Below are 18641 nucleotides of genomic sequence, written 5' to 3'. Positions count from 1 at the left end.
TGCCCCCGGAATTCGAGCGCCATCACCATAGAGACGGGACGTTCTAGGGCAAGCTCTCAGAGGCCTGAGAGAACGAGTTTGTCACGTGACTCCCTTTCTCCTTTGCCTCCCATTTCTGAGGCTCCAGGCTTGGAATAACGGAGCGTTCTTCCCGGCATCCTGCTTCAGGGTCATTACAGCAACCCTGTGAGAGAGTAAGCACAAGAAATAATAAATTCCTTTTCCTACAAAAGGGGAAACGGAGCCGTGAGACAGGGAGTCCCTTGTCTGAGGATGCACGGGAAATAGAGACCACACTGATTTACAGGTAGGAGGTCTCCTAACTGGGTTTCGCTCTTTTCACCAGCGCCCACCTCATCCCGGCCTGTTCAAGTCTAAATTTAACAGCCACGTCTCAGACTTAAGTCTAGGTCCTGACACCGTCCTAGTGCACGAACAACGTATCCCCCGGTCTCAGGCAAACGAGCGCAAGAGGTAATTAACTTTGAGTGAAGAGCTGGTTATGTCAGTAAGCAGAAGGGGCACTGAAGGGAAAATAATTAATCACCAAATTTGGAATTCTTTATTTCTTCGTTAGGCACTGAAGAGCAAAGTATTAAGAGCAATAAAAACTTTAAAACTAATCGTTAGAGTAGCCATAGATAACCGGGTGTTATGTGCCAGGCAACATAGGCACTTTACCCTTATTATTCATTTCTTCTTTATGACAATTATATGGCGAAGTTATTACTGATCCAGTTTTACAGATGAGAGGCTTATGGCATTAAACTCAAAAAGAATTAAGCCATGAGAGACCTACTAGTGGAATCCAAGTCAGCTTCTGGGCACCACTTTTCTTGCCTGTAAAATGAGTATAATCATACCTGCACTGTAGGACTGTTGAGACTGGACAAGGAACATGTGGAGTAGTTCTACTTCTATCTTCTGAATAGTTAAGAGGAGGGTTAGACAGGCTCAGAGGAGGCATTTAAGCAAATGTAAAAGCAAACTGAGGCTTATCACCAAGAATCCAAAGAAGGCAAGATTTATTTCTTCTGCTTCTTATCTCTACAAGTAACAAGTGGTAGGCACTTAATACATCTCACATTTGTATAGTATTCTATTTTTGGAGAGGGTGTAATTAGGTTTCTTTAATTATTAATGGAAGTACTGGAGATTGAACCAAGACCCTCGTGCATGCTAAACTTGCACTGTACCACTGAGCTATAACCTCCCCCTGTATAGTGTTTTTACTTTTTAAAAGAATGCTTTTCTCACCCATTTTTTCCGTTAATCTTTACAGTAGTTCTGTAATGTAGGCAGGGTGGCTGTTAACTATGCCCGCTTTACAGATAAGAAAACTGAAGATCAGAGAAATTAAGTGATTTGCTGCAGGCTACATTACTAGTACTCAGCTAGAAATTAAATCCCTGCCTTTTACTGCCAAGTTCAGTGTTTTCACTATAAACTACCACCTTTAGAACTAGTAGACAAAGGATTATAAAGATATTCCTGCCTTTGGTAATAGAATTAGGCTTCTTATAAATCCATTCTTACTAGATCATGCTCTTGCTTTGCACTCTTAAGGCCACACCCTGAGGATGAGAGATGGAGTTGAAAGGAGAACAAGTGGAGAGGATGTACCAGGAATAAATTGATCATAAGAGCCGAAGGCTTCCTTACTGACACATTTGACATATTGTGGCTGTCATTTGGGACCTGTGTGGGAACTATCAGCTGGAACACCTTTACCTAGCATCCGGGTGTGGCCTGAGCTTCCTCACAGTATGGTGTCTGGGTTTAGTTGAGTACGAACATCTCACAAAAGAGAATAATAGAAGCTGCACAGCCTCTTCTAACCTAGCCGTGGAAGTTAGAGTGTAGCCACAAGTAGGATGTGCTTATTTTTCATCTTATTGTTATTTGTTAATGAACTTTGTAGTACTATATGCCTTGAAATGCCTGCAGCCCTGGCTGGCACCTTGACTGCAGGTCTGGGAGAGACTTTGAGGCAGAGGCACCTGGCTAAACAGTGCCCAGATTCGTGACCCACAGAAACTGTGAGATAGTAGTTGTTGTTTTAAGTCATTATGTTTTGGGATAAACACAGCAACAGGAAATTAATACATTAAGTAAAGAGAAGAGAGGGGAAGAACCTTGAATAGTATTAGTCACTGTGCTTCTCCTTCTACATTTGCCTTGGCCAGCTTGTCCATGCTCATGGTTTGAATTACCCTGTACAGATGATTCCCAAATCTATATCCGTCCCAGAACTCTTCCATGAAATATAAACTTTTACATCCTGCAGCCTGCTACACATCTCCACTTGGGATTCCACAGGCACCTCTTACTCAACCTATCATAAATTCAACTTATAACTCTGGACTTTGCCCATTCAGGCCATGTCATCTCTTAATTAAACTAAGCCTCCAAACTGGCCTTGGTTTGGTGAATTGAGAGACCTCATAGTCTTTAGGGAAAGAGACCCATTATTTTAGGGATGACAAGGGATATTAAAGCAAGTCTGTAGGCTGATGGCAGTGATTTAGGTGAGAAAAAAAAATGGAAGACATAGAACTCAGTAGGTTAAGGGTCTAACTTCATTCTTTTATATGTGGATATCTAGTTTTCCCAGCACTATTTTTGAAAAGACTATTTCCCCATCAGATGGCCTTGGCAGCCTTGTGAAAAGCATTTGACCATGTATGTGAGGGTTTATTTCTAGACTCTGTATTTTATTCCATTGGTCTATATGTCTGATTTTATGCCACATGTCTTTTTACTACACTGTTCTGATTATTGTAGCTTTGTAGTAAGTTTTGAAACCAAAAAGTGTGAGTCCTCCAACTTTTGTCCTTTTAAGATTGTTTAGGCTATTCAGGATCCCTTGAGATTTCATATGAGTTTTAGGATTAACTTTTTTATTTCTGCCATAAACACACCTTAGTGTATAGTATTGACATTTTAACAATAAATCTTTCAATCCATGAACTTGGGATGTCTTACTGTTTTTGTCTTCTTTAATTACTTTCAGCAACATTTTGTAGTTTTCTGTGTACAAGTCTTTCACCTGTTTGGTTAAGTTTATTCCTAAGTAAAAAAAATTAGTTGCATTTCTATACACTAGCAATGAACAACCTAAAAATGAAATTAAGAAAACAATTACACTTATAATACCATCAAAATGTATAAAATACATAGAAATATATTTAACAAAAAAACTACATAGAAAGCTACAAAGTATTATTGAAAAAATTAAAGACCTAAAATAAAAGGAAAGATATCTCATGTTCATTGATTAAAAGACTATTGTTAAGAAGCCAATAATCCCTCAAAAATCTGCAGATTAAATGTAATCCCTATCAAAATTCCAATTGCTTTTTTGACAGAAATTGGCATACTAAACCTAAAATTCACATGAAAATTCATGGTAACTAGAATAGTCAAAATAATCTTAAAAAAAAACAGAAGAGCCAAATTGGAGGACTAACTTTCTGATTTCAAAACTTATCACAAAGTTACAATAATCAAGACTGTGTAGTACTGGAATAAGAGTAAACACATAGATCAGCAGAATCAAGAGTCCAGATGTAAACTCATACATTTTTGATCAAATGCATTTTGACAAGGATTCCAATATAATTCAATAGGGCAAAGAATAGTCTTTTCAGTAAATGGTGCTGATACAACTGGATAGTCACAAGCAAGAGAATGAATTTTGATTTTTACCTCACATCATATATAAAAATTCAGACTGAATCAAAGATCTAAACTTAAGAGAAAAACTTATAAAACTCTTAGATGAAAATATAAAACATAAATCTTTGTAACATTGCATTAGGCAACAGTTTCTTAGATAAGACATCTAAAGCGTGAGCACACAAAAATAAAGAAAAGTTGGATGTCATCAAAATTAAAAACCTTTGTGTCACAGGACACCATCAAGAAAGTAAAAAAAATAACCTGCAGAATCGGAGAAAATATGTGCAAATGATATATTTGGTAAGGGTCTCATATCCAGAATATATAAAGAACATTTAAAACTCAACAATTAAAAGACAAATAACCCAACTTAAAAATGGGCAAGGGATTTAAATAGATGTTTTTGAAAAGAAGATACACTACTGGTCAATATGCACATGAAAAGATGTTCAACATCATTAATCAGCAGGGAAATGCAAATCAAAACCACAGTAAGAAAACTCTTCACAGTCCACTAGGATAGTGATAGTTACAATAAAAAAGGCTAACAATAAGTGTTACTGATGTGAAGAAATTGGAAACTTCATGCATTGCTAGTGGGAATGTAAAAAGATGCTGATGCTGTGTAAAACAGTTCAGCAGTTCCTTAAAACTTGAAACACAGAGTTACCATGTGATTCAGGAATTCCATTCCTAAGTATGTCCTAAAGAGAATTGAAAACCTATGTCCACACAAAAATTTGTACACAAATGCTTATTATTCATAATAGCCCAAGAGTGGGGGCAATCCGACTATCTATCAACTGATGAATGGATAAACAAGATGTTGTATATCCATAGAGTAGAATATTATTCATCCATAAAAGGGAATGATTTATGCTAAAACATGGGTGAGATCATGAAAACATGCTAAATAAAAGAAGCCAGACACAAAAGGCCATATATTGTATGATTCCATTTATATGAAATGCTCAGAACAGGCAAATCCTTACAGACAGAAAGTAGATTAGTGGTTGCCAAGGACTCGGGGGAGGGGAGGGATGGTAAGTGACTACTAATAATACGCGGTTATTTTGGGAGGTGATGACAACCTTGTGAATATACTAAGGACCATTGAATTGCACACTTAAAAATGGTGACTTTTATAGCATGTGAATTACATCTCAATCTAAGAACTAAGAAGAAAGATTGTAAAATAAAATTTACAAGTACTTTTATTTTGGAAACCAGTACGTAAGCACATCCAGATTATTAGAAGTGGCTGTGTCACAGAGAGGACAGTCATCCTAAAGACTGTTTCCTAGCCTTCTCTTCCCTTCTGAGATGCCTTTTCTGGTTGTGGGTCCCTGCCTTTCATCCTTGCCTCTTTGGCCTGTCCTGATTCTGCCTGTAGTATCTCTCAGTAAATTCCAGCACGGCCTCCTTGGTCAGTCTGAATCTGAAGCCACCATTTTGATTTCCTAGAATTGAATTAGCTTGCTTCTCTTTGATGTTGGTAAGCCCTAGTTACCCTCAAAATTCATCCTTACTTTTTTTTTTTAAAAAGCTAGACTTAAAATACAAAAAATCAACTTTCATTGTTCAAACTAGAGACAGCACATATTCTAATCAGGTTCTATCCTTGTTAAAAGTCTTTTCTCTAATTTTTGGGCTCCAAATGTTAAGACTAAGAGCTATCTGGTTGCATGAGTTTATGCTGCAATTACTGATATCCCACCAGCAAGCAATAATGCCAAAGAGAAAATAAAATGGACATTTCAACCGAAAAACATGAAACAAGTGCGGAGAAAAGGGAGGACCATTTCCCCTATTGTAAGTTTCAGTTTTCTGTAACAGTTGTTCTTAATGATGGAGTTCAAGTATGCTGCCAAGAAGCCTGCTAGTTTCCTAGAGTTTCTCCTAGGAACGTCTGACATTTCAGTGAGAATTTTCAAATATAGTTTAACATGTCTATGATGTATTTATTTTAAAGACTGGTGGGCAAGTAAGAAATAATTGGGAGGCAGATTGAATGGGAGACAGGATGATACTTGTCTTCCATGATAGGGAGAACTTTATATAGAGAGTATAAAGGGATGGAGATCAGAGAAAAATCACTAGGATGGGAAGACCCAAAGGAGTCAGCAGAAAAGGGCCAGATCAAGGACACAGGCAGAGCGGATGTGGCAAAAACAGAGTGATGTCTCTTCCTTGGAGGCTGGAGAGAAGAACAGATGCTTGAGTGTGAATAAAGTGACTCTGAAATGAGCAATAGGAACAATAAGGTAGCGATAGGTGGCCTACGCCATGAACTAGTAAGTTCCTAGTTAACTTTGCTTTTGGGATATGACTTTATGTGCAAAACTAATGTTGCAAACATCAAGTCACATTTTCTTAGTGTTCTTCCTCTTTCTCATTTTAGACTTTTAGGATCATAAAGAGCTCATGCAAAGTGATTAAAGAATCCCAATGACACAAGCATTCACCTCACCCAACATTTAACTTAGTTTCAGTAGAGTATTTTCATTACTTTTTATAATTCTACCACTACTAAATGATCACAGTATAGTGAACCAATTGGCAGTTTTTGAAAGAAAGTAACTATTTTACATCCTCTGGTCTCAATCTGAAAGGGATGTGGGCTGACAGTCATGTTCTGGACCCCACTCGCAGCTCCAGAAAAGCCTCCTTTGAACTCTCTCAAGGCTGCCATAGCACTGTCACCCTTAGCTTCTAAAACAGCATCTCACCTCCCTTTGACCAATTCTGTTTAAGTGAACATTTCAAATAAATCACTAAGAAGCATTGTAGCTGGTCATTTCTTGCCAGCATAGATCAGTTTTCACTCCATTAAGTGAAATTCTGATCATCAAAGTTCTTTACCTAAGTGGTTTATTGATATTTTAAATCAGAATTGCATATAGTGATGAACTAGTTTGTTGGGGAAAAAAATGATTTCTCGATGAATCCTACTGTATTCCAAGAGTAAGGAAAATCTATCAAATCAACATTTGTAGATGAGAATTATATTCAGGATTGAAAGGGCCCCTTAAAAGTCATCTGGTCTCACCCCTTTTTAAATGTGTTGATTATACTCCTGCCAAATGGCAGTTCCATCTACACCCAAACATCCCCTAGTGGTGAGAATTCACACCTACGGTTATTGTTAGAGAATTCTGTAAAAAAGAATTTCCATAGAATAAACGGAGAGCTTTTGCTTTATGGCTTCTGCCCTCTGGTCTAGTTCTGTGCTCCCACAGGGTGACACAGAACAAGTCCAAGGCCTCTTTAATATGTCAATTCTCCAGAGGCCAAAGATAGAACTCAAGAATAGCTTTCTAATGTCTATAATTCACATCCATGGCAAACAGCCTTAAAAATTATTTTTGGGGAAAGTGACGCACTTGCAAATCTACTTTCTAGGTAGTATCTATTTCTGGGGTGGTAAAAATTTTCAACTTTCATCAGCTGTTATAGAAAATTCTTAACTTTCTGTGTGCCACAGAGTTGAAAATAAACTAAGTTTGCAAACACATCATGCTAAATACATCAAATTATTTAATTTTTTTTATTATGACAATTGACATATATTACGTGAAAGAAATGACATAAGTATTATAATAAAACATTTTGAAAGAAAAAAGTTACACAGTTAGGCCAACAGCCATAAAACAGCTTTAGGCCGGTCTTATAACACCAAGAGTTCTGATCAGACTGTAGTGAGACACTGAACATTTCATTAACAAAAATATTGGCACGAGCCACAACATATTTTGGTCATCACTTACAAGGAATATTTTATTTAAACAACTATGCACTGCAATTCTAACACACTAGGTGTTCATACACTGCAGTTAATCCCTGAAGCTTTAAGCTACCAGGAATTCCCATATTTTTTATGCACAAAATTTACTTTGTGCATTATTGGAATCACATTTCCAGTTTTCAAATCTCTTCCCCCCCTCACACATGCGGTACATTATATGTGGCAGAGAGCATGCCAGCTTCTCCTGTTTGACTAACATCACATTCCTTATTACCTCGAGTTTTATGCTAATCTTGGAGCTTCTGCTTTAGCTCTCATCTCCTAGAAACAAAATAAAGCATTCTGAGAACCTATTCCAGGAATAATTTTTTTATGCATAGGAAAATAAAGCATTTCATATAAGCATGTATGAAAATCCAAGAGGCATTCTGATCAAACACTCCCTGGATCCTAGCCTACTATTACTGTAAAATTAAAATGAAAGTCTAACATATACCATCTACAAATTCTTACCTGGAATTTGTACTCTTTGCCTGGAAATTCGTGATTCCCAGGCTTCACCTCTGAATGGATGAGGACAGAAAGAAACTGACATCCCACATTAACTGACAATAGATAAAGGTAACTTAGGTACAAGTTATGAATTTACTTCTTTACAAGAATATACTTGTGCTACAAAGGTAAGAAATTAGAATGTAAATTATCAGATAACAGAAAGTACTGGCATTTAAACAAAGGTGTCAGTATAACATGGTAAAATGTGCTATGTAAAGAGACTGCTAGAATAGGCGACTCTACAAGACTGCAAAATACTTTTTATCAATTAAGAAGGGAATTGGAATTTGAATCAGAAATCCCTTCCTGCCATGCCTCCAGCAAATAATCCTGTGGAATTAAGTCTACTGAATTAAGTCTACAAGAACCAACCTGAACAATTCTAGTTTTTCCTTCTTTTATAGATTAAAAAGAAACTAAGCTTTGTCCCACCCCAGCCCCTATCCTAGCACACAACACTCCCTTCAGGGGTATACAAAACCTCCTGGCAGGTTTGGGCAAGCTACAATGCAGATCAAGAAACTACTTTGATAAGAGAACAAAAACCAGACCAATACTGAGAATACCCTAGTTAGGCATCGCGAAAATCACACTCTAAGAATATGCTGCTAACTGCCAAATTTAGGCTATTATAGCTGTTCCAAAGTCGAAACTCCATTTACACTAATTTAATTAGATCTGTGTGTGTATGTGTGTCTACATGTTTGTATATTCGTGTTGTGTGTGTGTGTTTGTGTGTGTAATTTTCAAGCAATGATCTTAAAGCTCTGAGAACAGGGTGGTTAGCCTAATTTCAAGGCTTCTCCATATAGCAGTATTGACATGCACCAACTCTGTTAAGGGGCAGGAGAATGAAAAAGACCATGGCACAAAATTTTTAACAATTTTAGGTTTAATTACATAATGCACCTGTAGATGTTCTAGCATAAACACAATTGTAAAAATCTACATCCTATTTTAGGGTACTTTTCCACCTCCCATCCCTTAAAAGCTGTACAGTTATAAAAAATGTGACTCTCAAGCAAAATAAACTTTTTTTTTTGCAACATACAAAATAAGTTAAATGATTCAGAAGGTCTTGAGCCATTAAGTTTCCCAATGACTGTGTTCTGGCCATCCATAAGCATAACATGCAGCTAGCTCCTGGTCTATGACCAGAACTCAATAAATACAGGTCAAACAAACCCCAAACACTTAAATTAGATTTCTTTAGAAACTGATGAAAGTCAAGAAAATATATAGTTAGGGTTAACAATTCCATTCTTAACTTACATCATCCAGTGGCAAAATGAACAAGGCAGATCACTCAGTCCTTAGTGCATTTTCTAGCTTGTACCGGTTTGGCAAAAAACACAAATGTAGTTCCTTTAAAAATGTCTTTTCTCATAATGTCTAAGGAGCTTAATTAATAGATTTCTACTTGTCTAATAACTTGTTATGCCCTCTCATATAACTTATGCATAGGACAGACACCTTAGTTATTAAAATAAAAATCTTTATTAACTGAAATCACTACAATGTGCCAGAATTGGGTTTGCAGCATTTCCCAGAGCGAAATGGTATAAATATAAAATGAAAAAAAAAATTGAGCTTACATGACCAAATTGAAAAAAATTCACTAATGGAATCATATTCTAACCAATTTCTGAGAGGGTTTATATGAATAAAAAAAGCAATGTTCAGTGTACCTTTTAGAGTAGTTATATACTGAGCACACTGCATTTTGGCTTATGACTGCTTGCTTGCTGGGGAGTGGCTATCTTCAATATATGTCACATAGTTAATTAGCAATTCTTGGCACTCAAAAATGTTAATGATAATTTAAGAGTGAAGTATTTTGAAAACAAATTATTAAGTATACACATAACACGATAACTCAGTTTAAATACATTGATAGCAAAGGGTCTTGTCTTTCAGGACTGGTATAAAGACAATGTAAATCAGCAGTTAGCTTGCCACTTTCAAGGTAGGTTTAAAGGTACACATAGGGTACCTTTGTGTGGATAAAATAGGAATGGATTTTATTCTAAGTAAGTTTAATAACAGGTATTAAGCAGAGGACTAGGTAGATACAGAAGGTATACAGTCTTGGCATTCTTGCTTCGTGGGAGAACCAGAAAATATATTTTTAGGATGTCAAACCAAGAAGAGGAACTTCACTATTTTTCTCTAGGCTTTCTGTAATTAAATAATGTTCATAATTTCTTATCAGTTACAATTATGTCTTTTTTATAATGTCAAATGATAATTTCAAAGGGTTCACTTTTATTTCTTCTAACATCTAAAGTATGTATATATATATTAATTTTTGTATATATACATACATATATTATGTTCATTCCATCTAAAAAAAGATCAGGGTCTTTAAAAAGTTGTACTCTATCTGTGAGGAAATGCTGTGAATCAGGGACCTGCTCCACTGTGTTGGTGAAGGGCAGAGTTCACAACTTTTTCTGAGTATCAAACTTGTAGCTTCATTAGGTTCCTTTCAATTGTACAGTAGAACAAACTAGTCAATGGTTAACATCTCTTGTCTCCACAAACATAAGCTAAAAAGGCATTCCTTGTAACAAAGGAAATTCCATCAATCCCACGTAAAAATAGCTAACATTTCCACACCATTTTAAACTCTAAGTAAGTAAATGCCTATATTTTTCTTAATATATGCCCAAATGCATGTTACAGGATGGCTTCTATCAACTGAAAAGTAAAAATTGGAGTTTGTAATATCCTGTTAAAATTAATTTGTTTAAAATGTTTCAGTGTCTTAGAATTTGAAGTCCTTGGTTCTTTGGTAGGTTGTTTTAAAAAATTATCAGTAGAAATAAATTTATTCTAAATGAAATTCCTATTTATTCTCAAAATCTGCAACCTTGACCAACTGGAAAAAGATGTGCCGAGGAAAACCAACCTCAATATATCAACTATATTCTTGAAAATATCTCTGCCATCATTTCCTAGAAATGTGCCAACAACAGAAAACATTTACACGAAACACTATTTCATTAGCACAAATATACAAAACCAAAATGTGTATTTTCAGTTTGAGTTCTTTTCATGTATCTTAATTCAAAGTTTCTGCTTTGTGAAAATTTGGCTAGTCTTCAAACCTTTACAGAAACTGCAAACTAAATATTCTGAGTACTAAACTACATCTCCCCTTAATACATCTGCTATAGACTGTGGTGTTGGATATTGGGAATCCAATTTGTATTTCCAAAAAGGGGATTTAAAGTATTAAAGGGCTCTGTTATATAGCAGGTACAGTGAGCCTGAATCCAAGGTGAGTGCTCTAACAGCTAGGATCTGTGTTCTAAACTCTAGATGAATCGCTGCTTTCCTATACTCTGTCCAGTTCCTAGTGACTGAATTATGTCTTTGGATAAAGAACATTCACTTTTCCCTAATTTTTGTTCCTTTTCAACTTCTTCAAAGCATGATCAGAATTAGTATTTCAGCAAACACAAACTCTTTCAGGGGCTGAATCTAAACAGCAAGCAGCAGAGCTGTTTTGGAACTGTTTTATCAGCCATAATTAATCTATCTGCATAATAATAATTTATTAAGTATCAGGTGCTTGGATTGCACTCTTTGTAGATGAAACATAGTTAACTGGTTTAATGACAATGTAAAGGAATGAGAAGGGAGACACTATCAAGTTCATACTCACAGTTCAAGTTTGGTAAATAACAGGCAGCAAAAGTGGTATCATAACCCATGTCAGTGGGACATTTGCTAAATGGAATATTCAGTCTTTACTGTGATAAAAATTACCTTTTGTTCTCTATAGCGGAAGGGTAAAAAGAACTCCTTATTTCACATTAGGCATCCTGTAAAAGAAATAATCTATCGATTTAATATTTCTTGTCACTTACTTAACTGAAGAGAAGTAATACACTGAAGCAGAAGCTGGTGTGTCCAGAGGTAGAGACAGGGTACATGGGTGTTTCTACATGGTAGTGGCTTTACCCAGTTGCAGGACTAAAATGGTAGAGGGAGACTGGGGCAGGATAGGCCACCTGCACATTCTAACCACTTACCTTGCATTATTAATAGGAATCCTTCTATAGCCTGCCTGTTTTAGATACTTAGAAAGGCTAATATTCCAAATTCTTTCAAATAAATGAAAGAAACCTAGCCAGAAAGCAGGCCTGGCAAGTGAATGTGGCTCCTTACATAGCCCTGCTTACTGTCTGTCAATATAAGCCCTTCCCCTCCCTTCCAGTGGAACATTGTCTCAAAATAAAAGTCACAACTTGCTTGGAACCGCATGCTATTGGTGCATCCTATTTTTAGGCTGCTTTCATTATTTTATTTTTTTATACAGATACATATACATTGCTAGAATCAAAGCAAAAATATTAATGGGCAGGTACTACAGAACTAAAGTGAAACAAAACAAAACAAACAGAAGAACCAACAGCTGAAAAACAACAGCTATAAACTTTCAAGGCAAAAGATAAGATTTAAGGGCAACACCTGTTGAGGAAGGAAAAGAGGAGTATAAAGTTTCTGGAGAGGTATTTATAATGCAAGTCTAATGCCAGCTTTTTAATAATAAAAAAGAGAAGTGCTTTACTATACACTGACTAGCACATACAATGCTTAATTTGGAAAGGAAAATTAATGAAGTTCCTTGGGCCAGCAGCAGATATGGTGTGTCCATTGCCGGCAACAGACACAACACTGGAACAGAAAACCCAATCCCAGGGCAAAAGTATTCACAGAAGTAACGGCTGAAGGTTTCGGAATTTGACAGGCAAGGTTTAATCACAAGTGCTACACTTTATACAATGTTATTTATGGCTCTGCCTGAAATTTTACAGCTGTAACAGAAACTAAATAAGACAAAGTTCATATTTTAGTGTCAATTACATGTTAGATATTTAGTTAGTTACAAACCCCTTTTTCTTGAAACAAAGGGTTAATCTTCAAAGTGTTGAGATGTTTGAAATGGATGTCATGCCTATTAAGTATATTGGTGGTTTTCAATCAACTCTATGTTGGTCATGTGACTATTAATGAATTTTAATAGAAGTCTAATGGCCAAAGGCCAAAACTACATTCAAACCCTGCTAATATATCCAGGCAGATAGGAAATTCCAGCACACACACATACACACACACATATACACACACACATGCTAAAACTCAAACTGAAAACCTCCCAAAGGAACTGCTTTGTTTGTAGACTTCAATTTGAAGTAGATACTAAGGGCAAGAATAGACCAGTTAAAATTCACCTGAAAATCCTTTCCCCTTCTTCAAATGTGCTAAAATACCGTTGTCAGCTTCACATCCATCTCTTCACATGTTTTGTACAGATGTACTTCTTTTTAAATGGTATTTCAGATATTTAAATATTAAGTGGCCAGAAGACAAGAGTTACACTATCTGCAAAGTTTATAGTCCACCTGGGCCTTAAGAAAGACCACACTCATTTCATGAATAACTCTCCATGATAACATATTAAATAAAGGCCACCTCATCACCACTGGATAAAGCTGTTTTAAAAAATTTGTTGCTAGCACAATCTGGTTGTCAAAGCTTCATTATACATTTTACTCTACAAATGCTTTTCAGATGATTTTCTTTTTTTAAAACAAGAAACTCTGCTATAACAGAAACTTAGGTTAGAGTTTTTTATGATGGAATTTTCTTGGTCTCTTCTTTATTAAGTGTGGTTATCTCCAGTAGTAAACAAGTTGATTTCATGAATGCTGTTACTAAATGACTTATGTATGATGTTATCTACAGTTCTCAATATGCAACAATACAGACTTGAACTTTTAAACAGTCTGTTAATCATCATCTATGTCATGAATGTTTAAATATAATATATATTTAATATGAAAAAGCTAAAGCACAAGTGCTTTCTCCCACCCCTAATTCTGTTTTGGGCCCTCACAGATTCGGAATGCATTCTTATCCACCCTTTCCACAAAGTCAGGAGAGCTCAGGAAATATAAAGTCAAAAATATACAAATCTTTGTTGTTATAATAAGATTTTTTTTCCCATGAATGAAATTACCAAGGACCATGAACTTGGAAAAAGAAAATCAAAAGGAATTTACAGCAATTATTTATCTTCAAAGTTCAAAACTGGTCACTTCACAGAAAGACTTCAGGGTTTGTTGAAATTTTTCTTCTAAAAAGTCATTCTGTAGTGGAGTTTTCTAGGAAAAATAAAACAGCTTTTAATAACTGGCCCGCTGGTGTGAGCTACCGTGGAATAAATTAGCACAAAAATGGAAAAAAAGTCTTACAACTGTTCACTGTTACAGACATAATCAACAAGGTCAGTCACTCTCAAAAGCTCATCCTCCTCCTCTTCTGGTGCCCCTGCCTCCTGCCCACCACTTGTCCCATTGGGGGCCAGGCTTGCACTGGCTGTGCTGTTGTCCTTGGGGGTCTGAGGCTTCTCAGTCGGCTTGCCAATCAAGTTCTCAATAGCTTTGCCAGGACTCTGTCCATTGGTGGAAGGTAAGTCCACTAAGCTATAGTCCAAGGGGCTCCCCACCTTGCCTACATTTTCAAAGTCTTCTTCCTCATCACTGTCTATCCGATAGGGCTTCTTCGTGCTCTCCTGTTCTGAAGGCAGGACCCTGGGCTGGCTGTCATGGGCAGGCTGATCTGCATCTCCATGAGCATTGTCACAACTCTCCTCTTCATCTGTCTCGATCCGGTGTAGCCGTTTTCGGGATGGTTTACCTTCCTCTTCCTCCTCCTCATCTGCTTCTGAATACTCATCTGTGCTTCGACCCCGCTTTCGAACTGACCGCTTTGATTCTTTAGCTAGCTCATCATCTTCAGAGTTCTTGGACATATAGCTCTCTAGAATAAACAGCACATTTAAGCCATTGGCACAGTTAACCACTGACAGATTTAAGTAAAGGAACCTTTTCCTCCCATATTCACCCCATGTCCTGCTTTCAGACTTGCTTGTATATACATATTTTCCTTCAATGACTGGCCTGATTTCTCTCTCCTCTCAGTCCCACAACAATGCCCAATATGATTCACAGTGTACTTCACCTACGATTTTAAGAAAGAGCAGAATCTTGAATTAAATGATTATAGGATGGTCACAAACTAAGACACTCCTTCCCTTTAGCCCTCAAATTAGACAGTCATGCAGACATACTGGTAAGGAAAGATTCAAACTGGGCACGCAACTCCAGATATGTGAAAAACTGCACTAACTCTCACCCCGTATTGTTAAATGTCCTTGGTAGTCCTTAAATGTCTCCTCTTCTTTGTCTATACTTACATCTAGGGGATCTCACCTAGTTTCATGGTTTTGCATACCATCTGCATGCTGATGACTCTCCCATTTGTTTGAGGCAACCAATCTCTAAGTTCCAGACTCATGTATCAAACTGTCTACTTAACATCTATGCCTGGATTTCTAAAGAGGTAACTAACTCAACCCTAATGATCTCCTAAACTTCCTCCTGAAACCTGTGCTATTCTGGTAGAGACCAGCTTAGCTACTGGCAACTCTCTTCTTCCAACTGCTCAGTCATCCCTGATTCCCTTCTTTCTTTTTTTTTTAAATTGTTTTAAATTTTGCTTCCCTTAACAGAGGCCCTGGGAATTGAATCCAGGACCTTGTGAATGCCAAACACATCCTCTATCACTCAGCTATACCACCCCTGTGATTCCCTTCTTTCTCACATCTAACCCGGCAGTAAATCCTTTGGGTCTACCTTCAAAATATATCCATAATTTGACTGCTTTTCACTCCTCTTCTGCTACTGCTCTAGTCTCACCATCATTGCTCACCTCGCCTATTCCAATAGCCTCCCAACTAGTCTCCTAGACTCTCTCCCTGTCCTCTTCAAGTTACTCATTACACAGCTCCCATAGCAAATAAAACATAAGTCAGATCATATCACTCAAAATCCTTCAAATATTTCTCATCTCACACAGAATAAAATCCAAAGTCTATTCAATGGCCTACTGCACTACCCAATATGGTAGCTACTAATCCCATGTGGTTATGTTAAATTTAAATTAACTAAAATTAAATAAAAATTAAAAATTCTGTTCCTGTCACACTAGCCATATTTCAAGTGCTCAACAGTCATATGCAGGTAGCCACTTTACTCAACAGCACAGATAGAGAACATTTCCATCACTGCAGAAGTTCAGCTGGACAACGCTGCTCCTCAACAGGGGCTGGATATTTCTTTTGGTAAAGGGCGGGCCCTGCAGTCTCTGTTATAACTACTCAACTCCGTGTGAAAGCAGCCCAGATAATATGTAAAATAGTGGGTGTGGCTGTGTTCCAATAAAACTCGATTCACAAAATCCTTATTTACACAAACAGCTTGCTGACAACCGCTCTACATGACCCGGCCCTGTTGACCTTTCCACTTCATCCTATACTATTCTTCTCCTCACTCATTCCCCTCCAACGACCCTGGTTTCCTTTCTGTCCCCTGAACATGTCAGGCACAAACTTTCTTCAAGGCCTTCACATGTGTTGTTCCATCTGCCTGTATCCATCCTTCTTTCAGATAAATGTATGATGTACTCAACACTTTTTTTCAGGTCTTTACTCAAATGTTGTCTTCTTAGTAAGGCATTCCTTTGGTACTCTACCTGAAATTCCAACTACTCTCTCAACCCTCCTTTCTACTTTATTTTTCTCCACAGCTTTTATCTCCACCTAAAATATCAGATATTCTACTTATCATGTTTATTACCTCTCTTCCCCAAACTAAAATAAGAGTTACATGAGGGAGTTATATGTTTTTGGCTATTTTGTTCAATGTTCTATTTCCAGTGCCTAGGACAGTGACAAGTTCAGTAAGTATTTGTTTTTAATAGGTTAATTAACAAATTTATGTCTGTCTTTAATGACACATGAAGAGAAATACAAATTCAACCAGATGCTCACCTCCCGTCTTTAGCCTCCCACATCCAAACATTTTTTTCCCCTTTCTCTCCTGGCTTGGGCTCAAACTTAATTGACAAGGATCTATGAATGCAAATAATCTTCAAAACAGGTCATAAACAATGGAGAATTAAATATATAAAAAAGAAAGAGGGGAAGGTGAGGGTTAGAATCATTTAAAATAAACTTGGGAAGAACTCTGGAATAACTACAAAGACTAAATGAATATCACAAATTCACACTTCAGAACTTTTCCTGCACTTCTGGTTTGGGACACAGTTAAAGTTATTAGGAAATAAAACAGTTAACCAACAGAAGCTCACTGTCAAGGTGGAGAGAGACAGTAGGCACCTTTGGTATGAAACTGTTTGGCTATTCAAGGCATAGGACATTATTTCAAAATGAGGCCACCAATAATAAGAAAGTGAAAGAAATCTTGTTCAGATCACAACTTTCTGACATTCTTCTAGTTTCAATGAAGAACTATTACAAAGAAGACCTTAAAAATTAGTATCTTATCAAGTATCAGTTATTTAAACTGTAATAGTGATCAGGCATAAAATAATGAGTTTTATCTCAAAGATATTATGGTTATTAAATTCCTAAGAAATGGTACAGAATCACAATCTGGAGCTCACGTTAGAACTTCTACTTTTGCCTTGTCCAAACTTCTACTCAATTGGAGAGCTATTCCTTACCTTCACTCTCTGAGCTGGAAAGCCTACGTTTGTGAACTCGTCTGATTTCTTTACCACGTCGTAAGCTCTTCTGGGAACCATCACTTTCTGAATCTTCTTTGTAGTTAATTTGTCTTTTCTGGTTCCTCCTTGACCGCCTTCGTCGAGTTTCTACAAAATCATCACTAAAATCATCACTAAAGTCACTTTCTGTTAAAAAAAAAAAAGGGGGCGAGGGGAGGAAAAAGAAGTCAAGTACAAATTTTAATTCCACTAAATAGAAATGTAGTTAACCTAGGTTAAAAAAATGTAAAGCTACTAAGCAGAGTTCAATCATAGTAACTTTTAAGTGAATAGTAACTTTCATAAATCTTTAATTGTTCAATAATATGAGTAAATCTAGGGCTTTAATGCCAAACCTCACAAATGTATCCTGTTAGCAGTCAATCCCCAAGATTAAAAGATGTTTAACATAATCCTTTATCTCATTCAACCTAGAGCTCCCCAGTTGGCTGCATGGCTGCCACCACTGCTCTTCCTGGGAGGTAGTTACTGTTCTGCCTCATGATAATCTGCTGCTCTATGTACGTGGATGTTCGGTTATGGTCATCGCTTCACAATGTACCACAGAGGTTAAACTCTCTAACCACAGAAATTTGATGAGCCCGTTTCAGAGAAGTATAGAACTGGAGTTGTATTTTTGGCTTTTTTCCATATGGAATTAAAATCTGCTCATTGTGGCACACAGGGCTACTGTAACTCTCAAAGTGCTGCTAACAGTACTGTTCTTGTCATGTCATCTCCGATCAATAAACCAGAGTCAGACTATGGCACTGTGTCAGAGCAGCTTTTCAGGAGTGCTGACAAATTCTAATGAATCATCATATCCTACTTTGTTTTCTAATGGATTTCAAGTACTACAAAACGGCTAGCCAAAAGTTAATGGGGGTTCCCACTGGCCAAATATAGGACAAATTGAGTCTAAATAGTGATGGTAACATATTATATCCACCGACTGAAATAAGAATCCATAAGTCCATACTGATACAAAGAAATAAATACATAGATAGGGGAGAAGAGA

The 18641-nt window shown here is 36.8% G+C and overlaps 1 protein-coding gene and 1 long non-coding RNA gene across 2 annotated transcripts in view; one reads left to right on the top strand and one right to left on the bottom strand.

The window, feature by feature from the left end:
• Positions 1–53: 53 nt before the first annotated feature.
• Positions 54–18390, top strand: LOC140698675 (uncharacterized). Its single transcript, XR_012076501.1, has 2 exons — positions 54–194; positions 18059–18390. It is a non-coding gene; the product is annotated as an uncharacterized lncRNA (long non-coding RNA).
• The window catches only part of RSF1 (remodeling and spacing factor 1), a 119491-nt gene continuing 113105 nt past the window's right edge, over positions 12256–18641 (bottom strand). The window contains exons 15-16 of the mRNA XM_006213645.4: positions 17582–17770; positions 12256–14815 (exon numbers count right to left, since the gene is read on the bottom strand). Coding sequence (XP_006213707.2) covers positions 14244–14815; positions 17582–17770 — 761 coding nt within the window. The 3' untranslated portion in view covers positions 12256–14243. The remainder of the gene's footprint in view (positions 14816–17581; positions 17771–18641) is intronic.

This window comes from Vicugna pacos, chromosome 10, assembly GCF_048564905.1.
Source record: "Vicugna pacos chromosome 10, VicPac4, whole genome shotgun sequence".
NCBI lineage: Eukaryota > Metazoa > Chordata > Mammalia > Artiodactyla > Camelidae > Vicugna > Vicugna pacos.
This window is presented reverse-complemented; position numbering and strand designations above follow the sequence as displayed.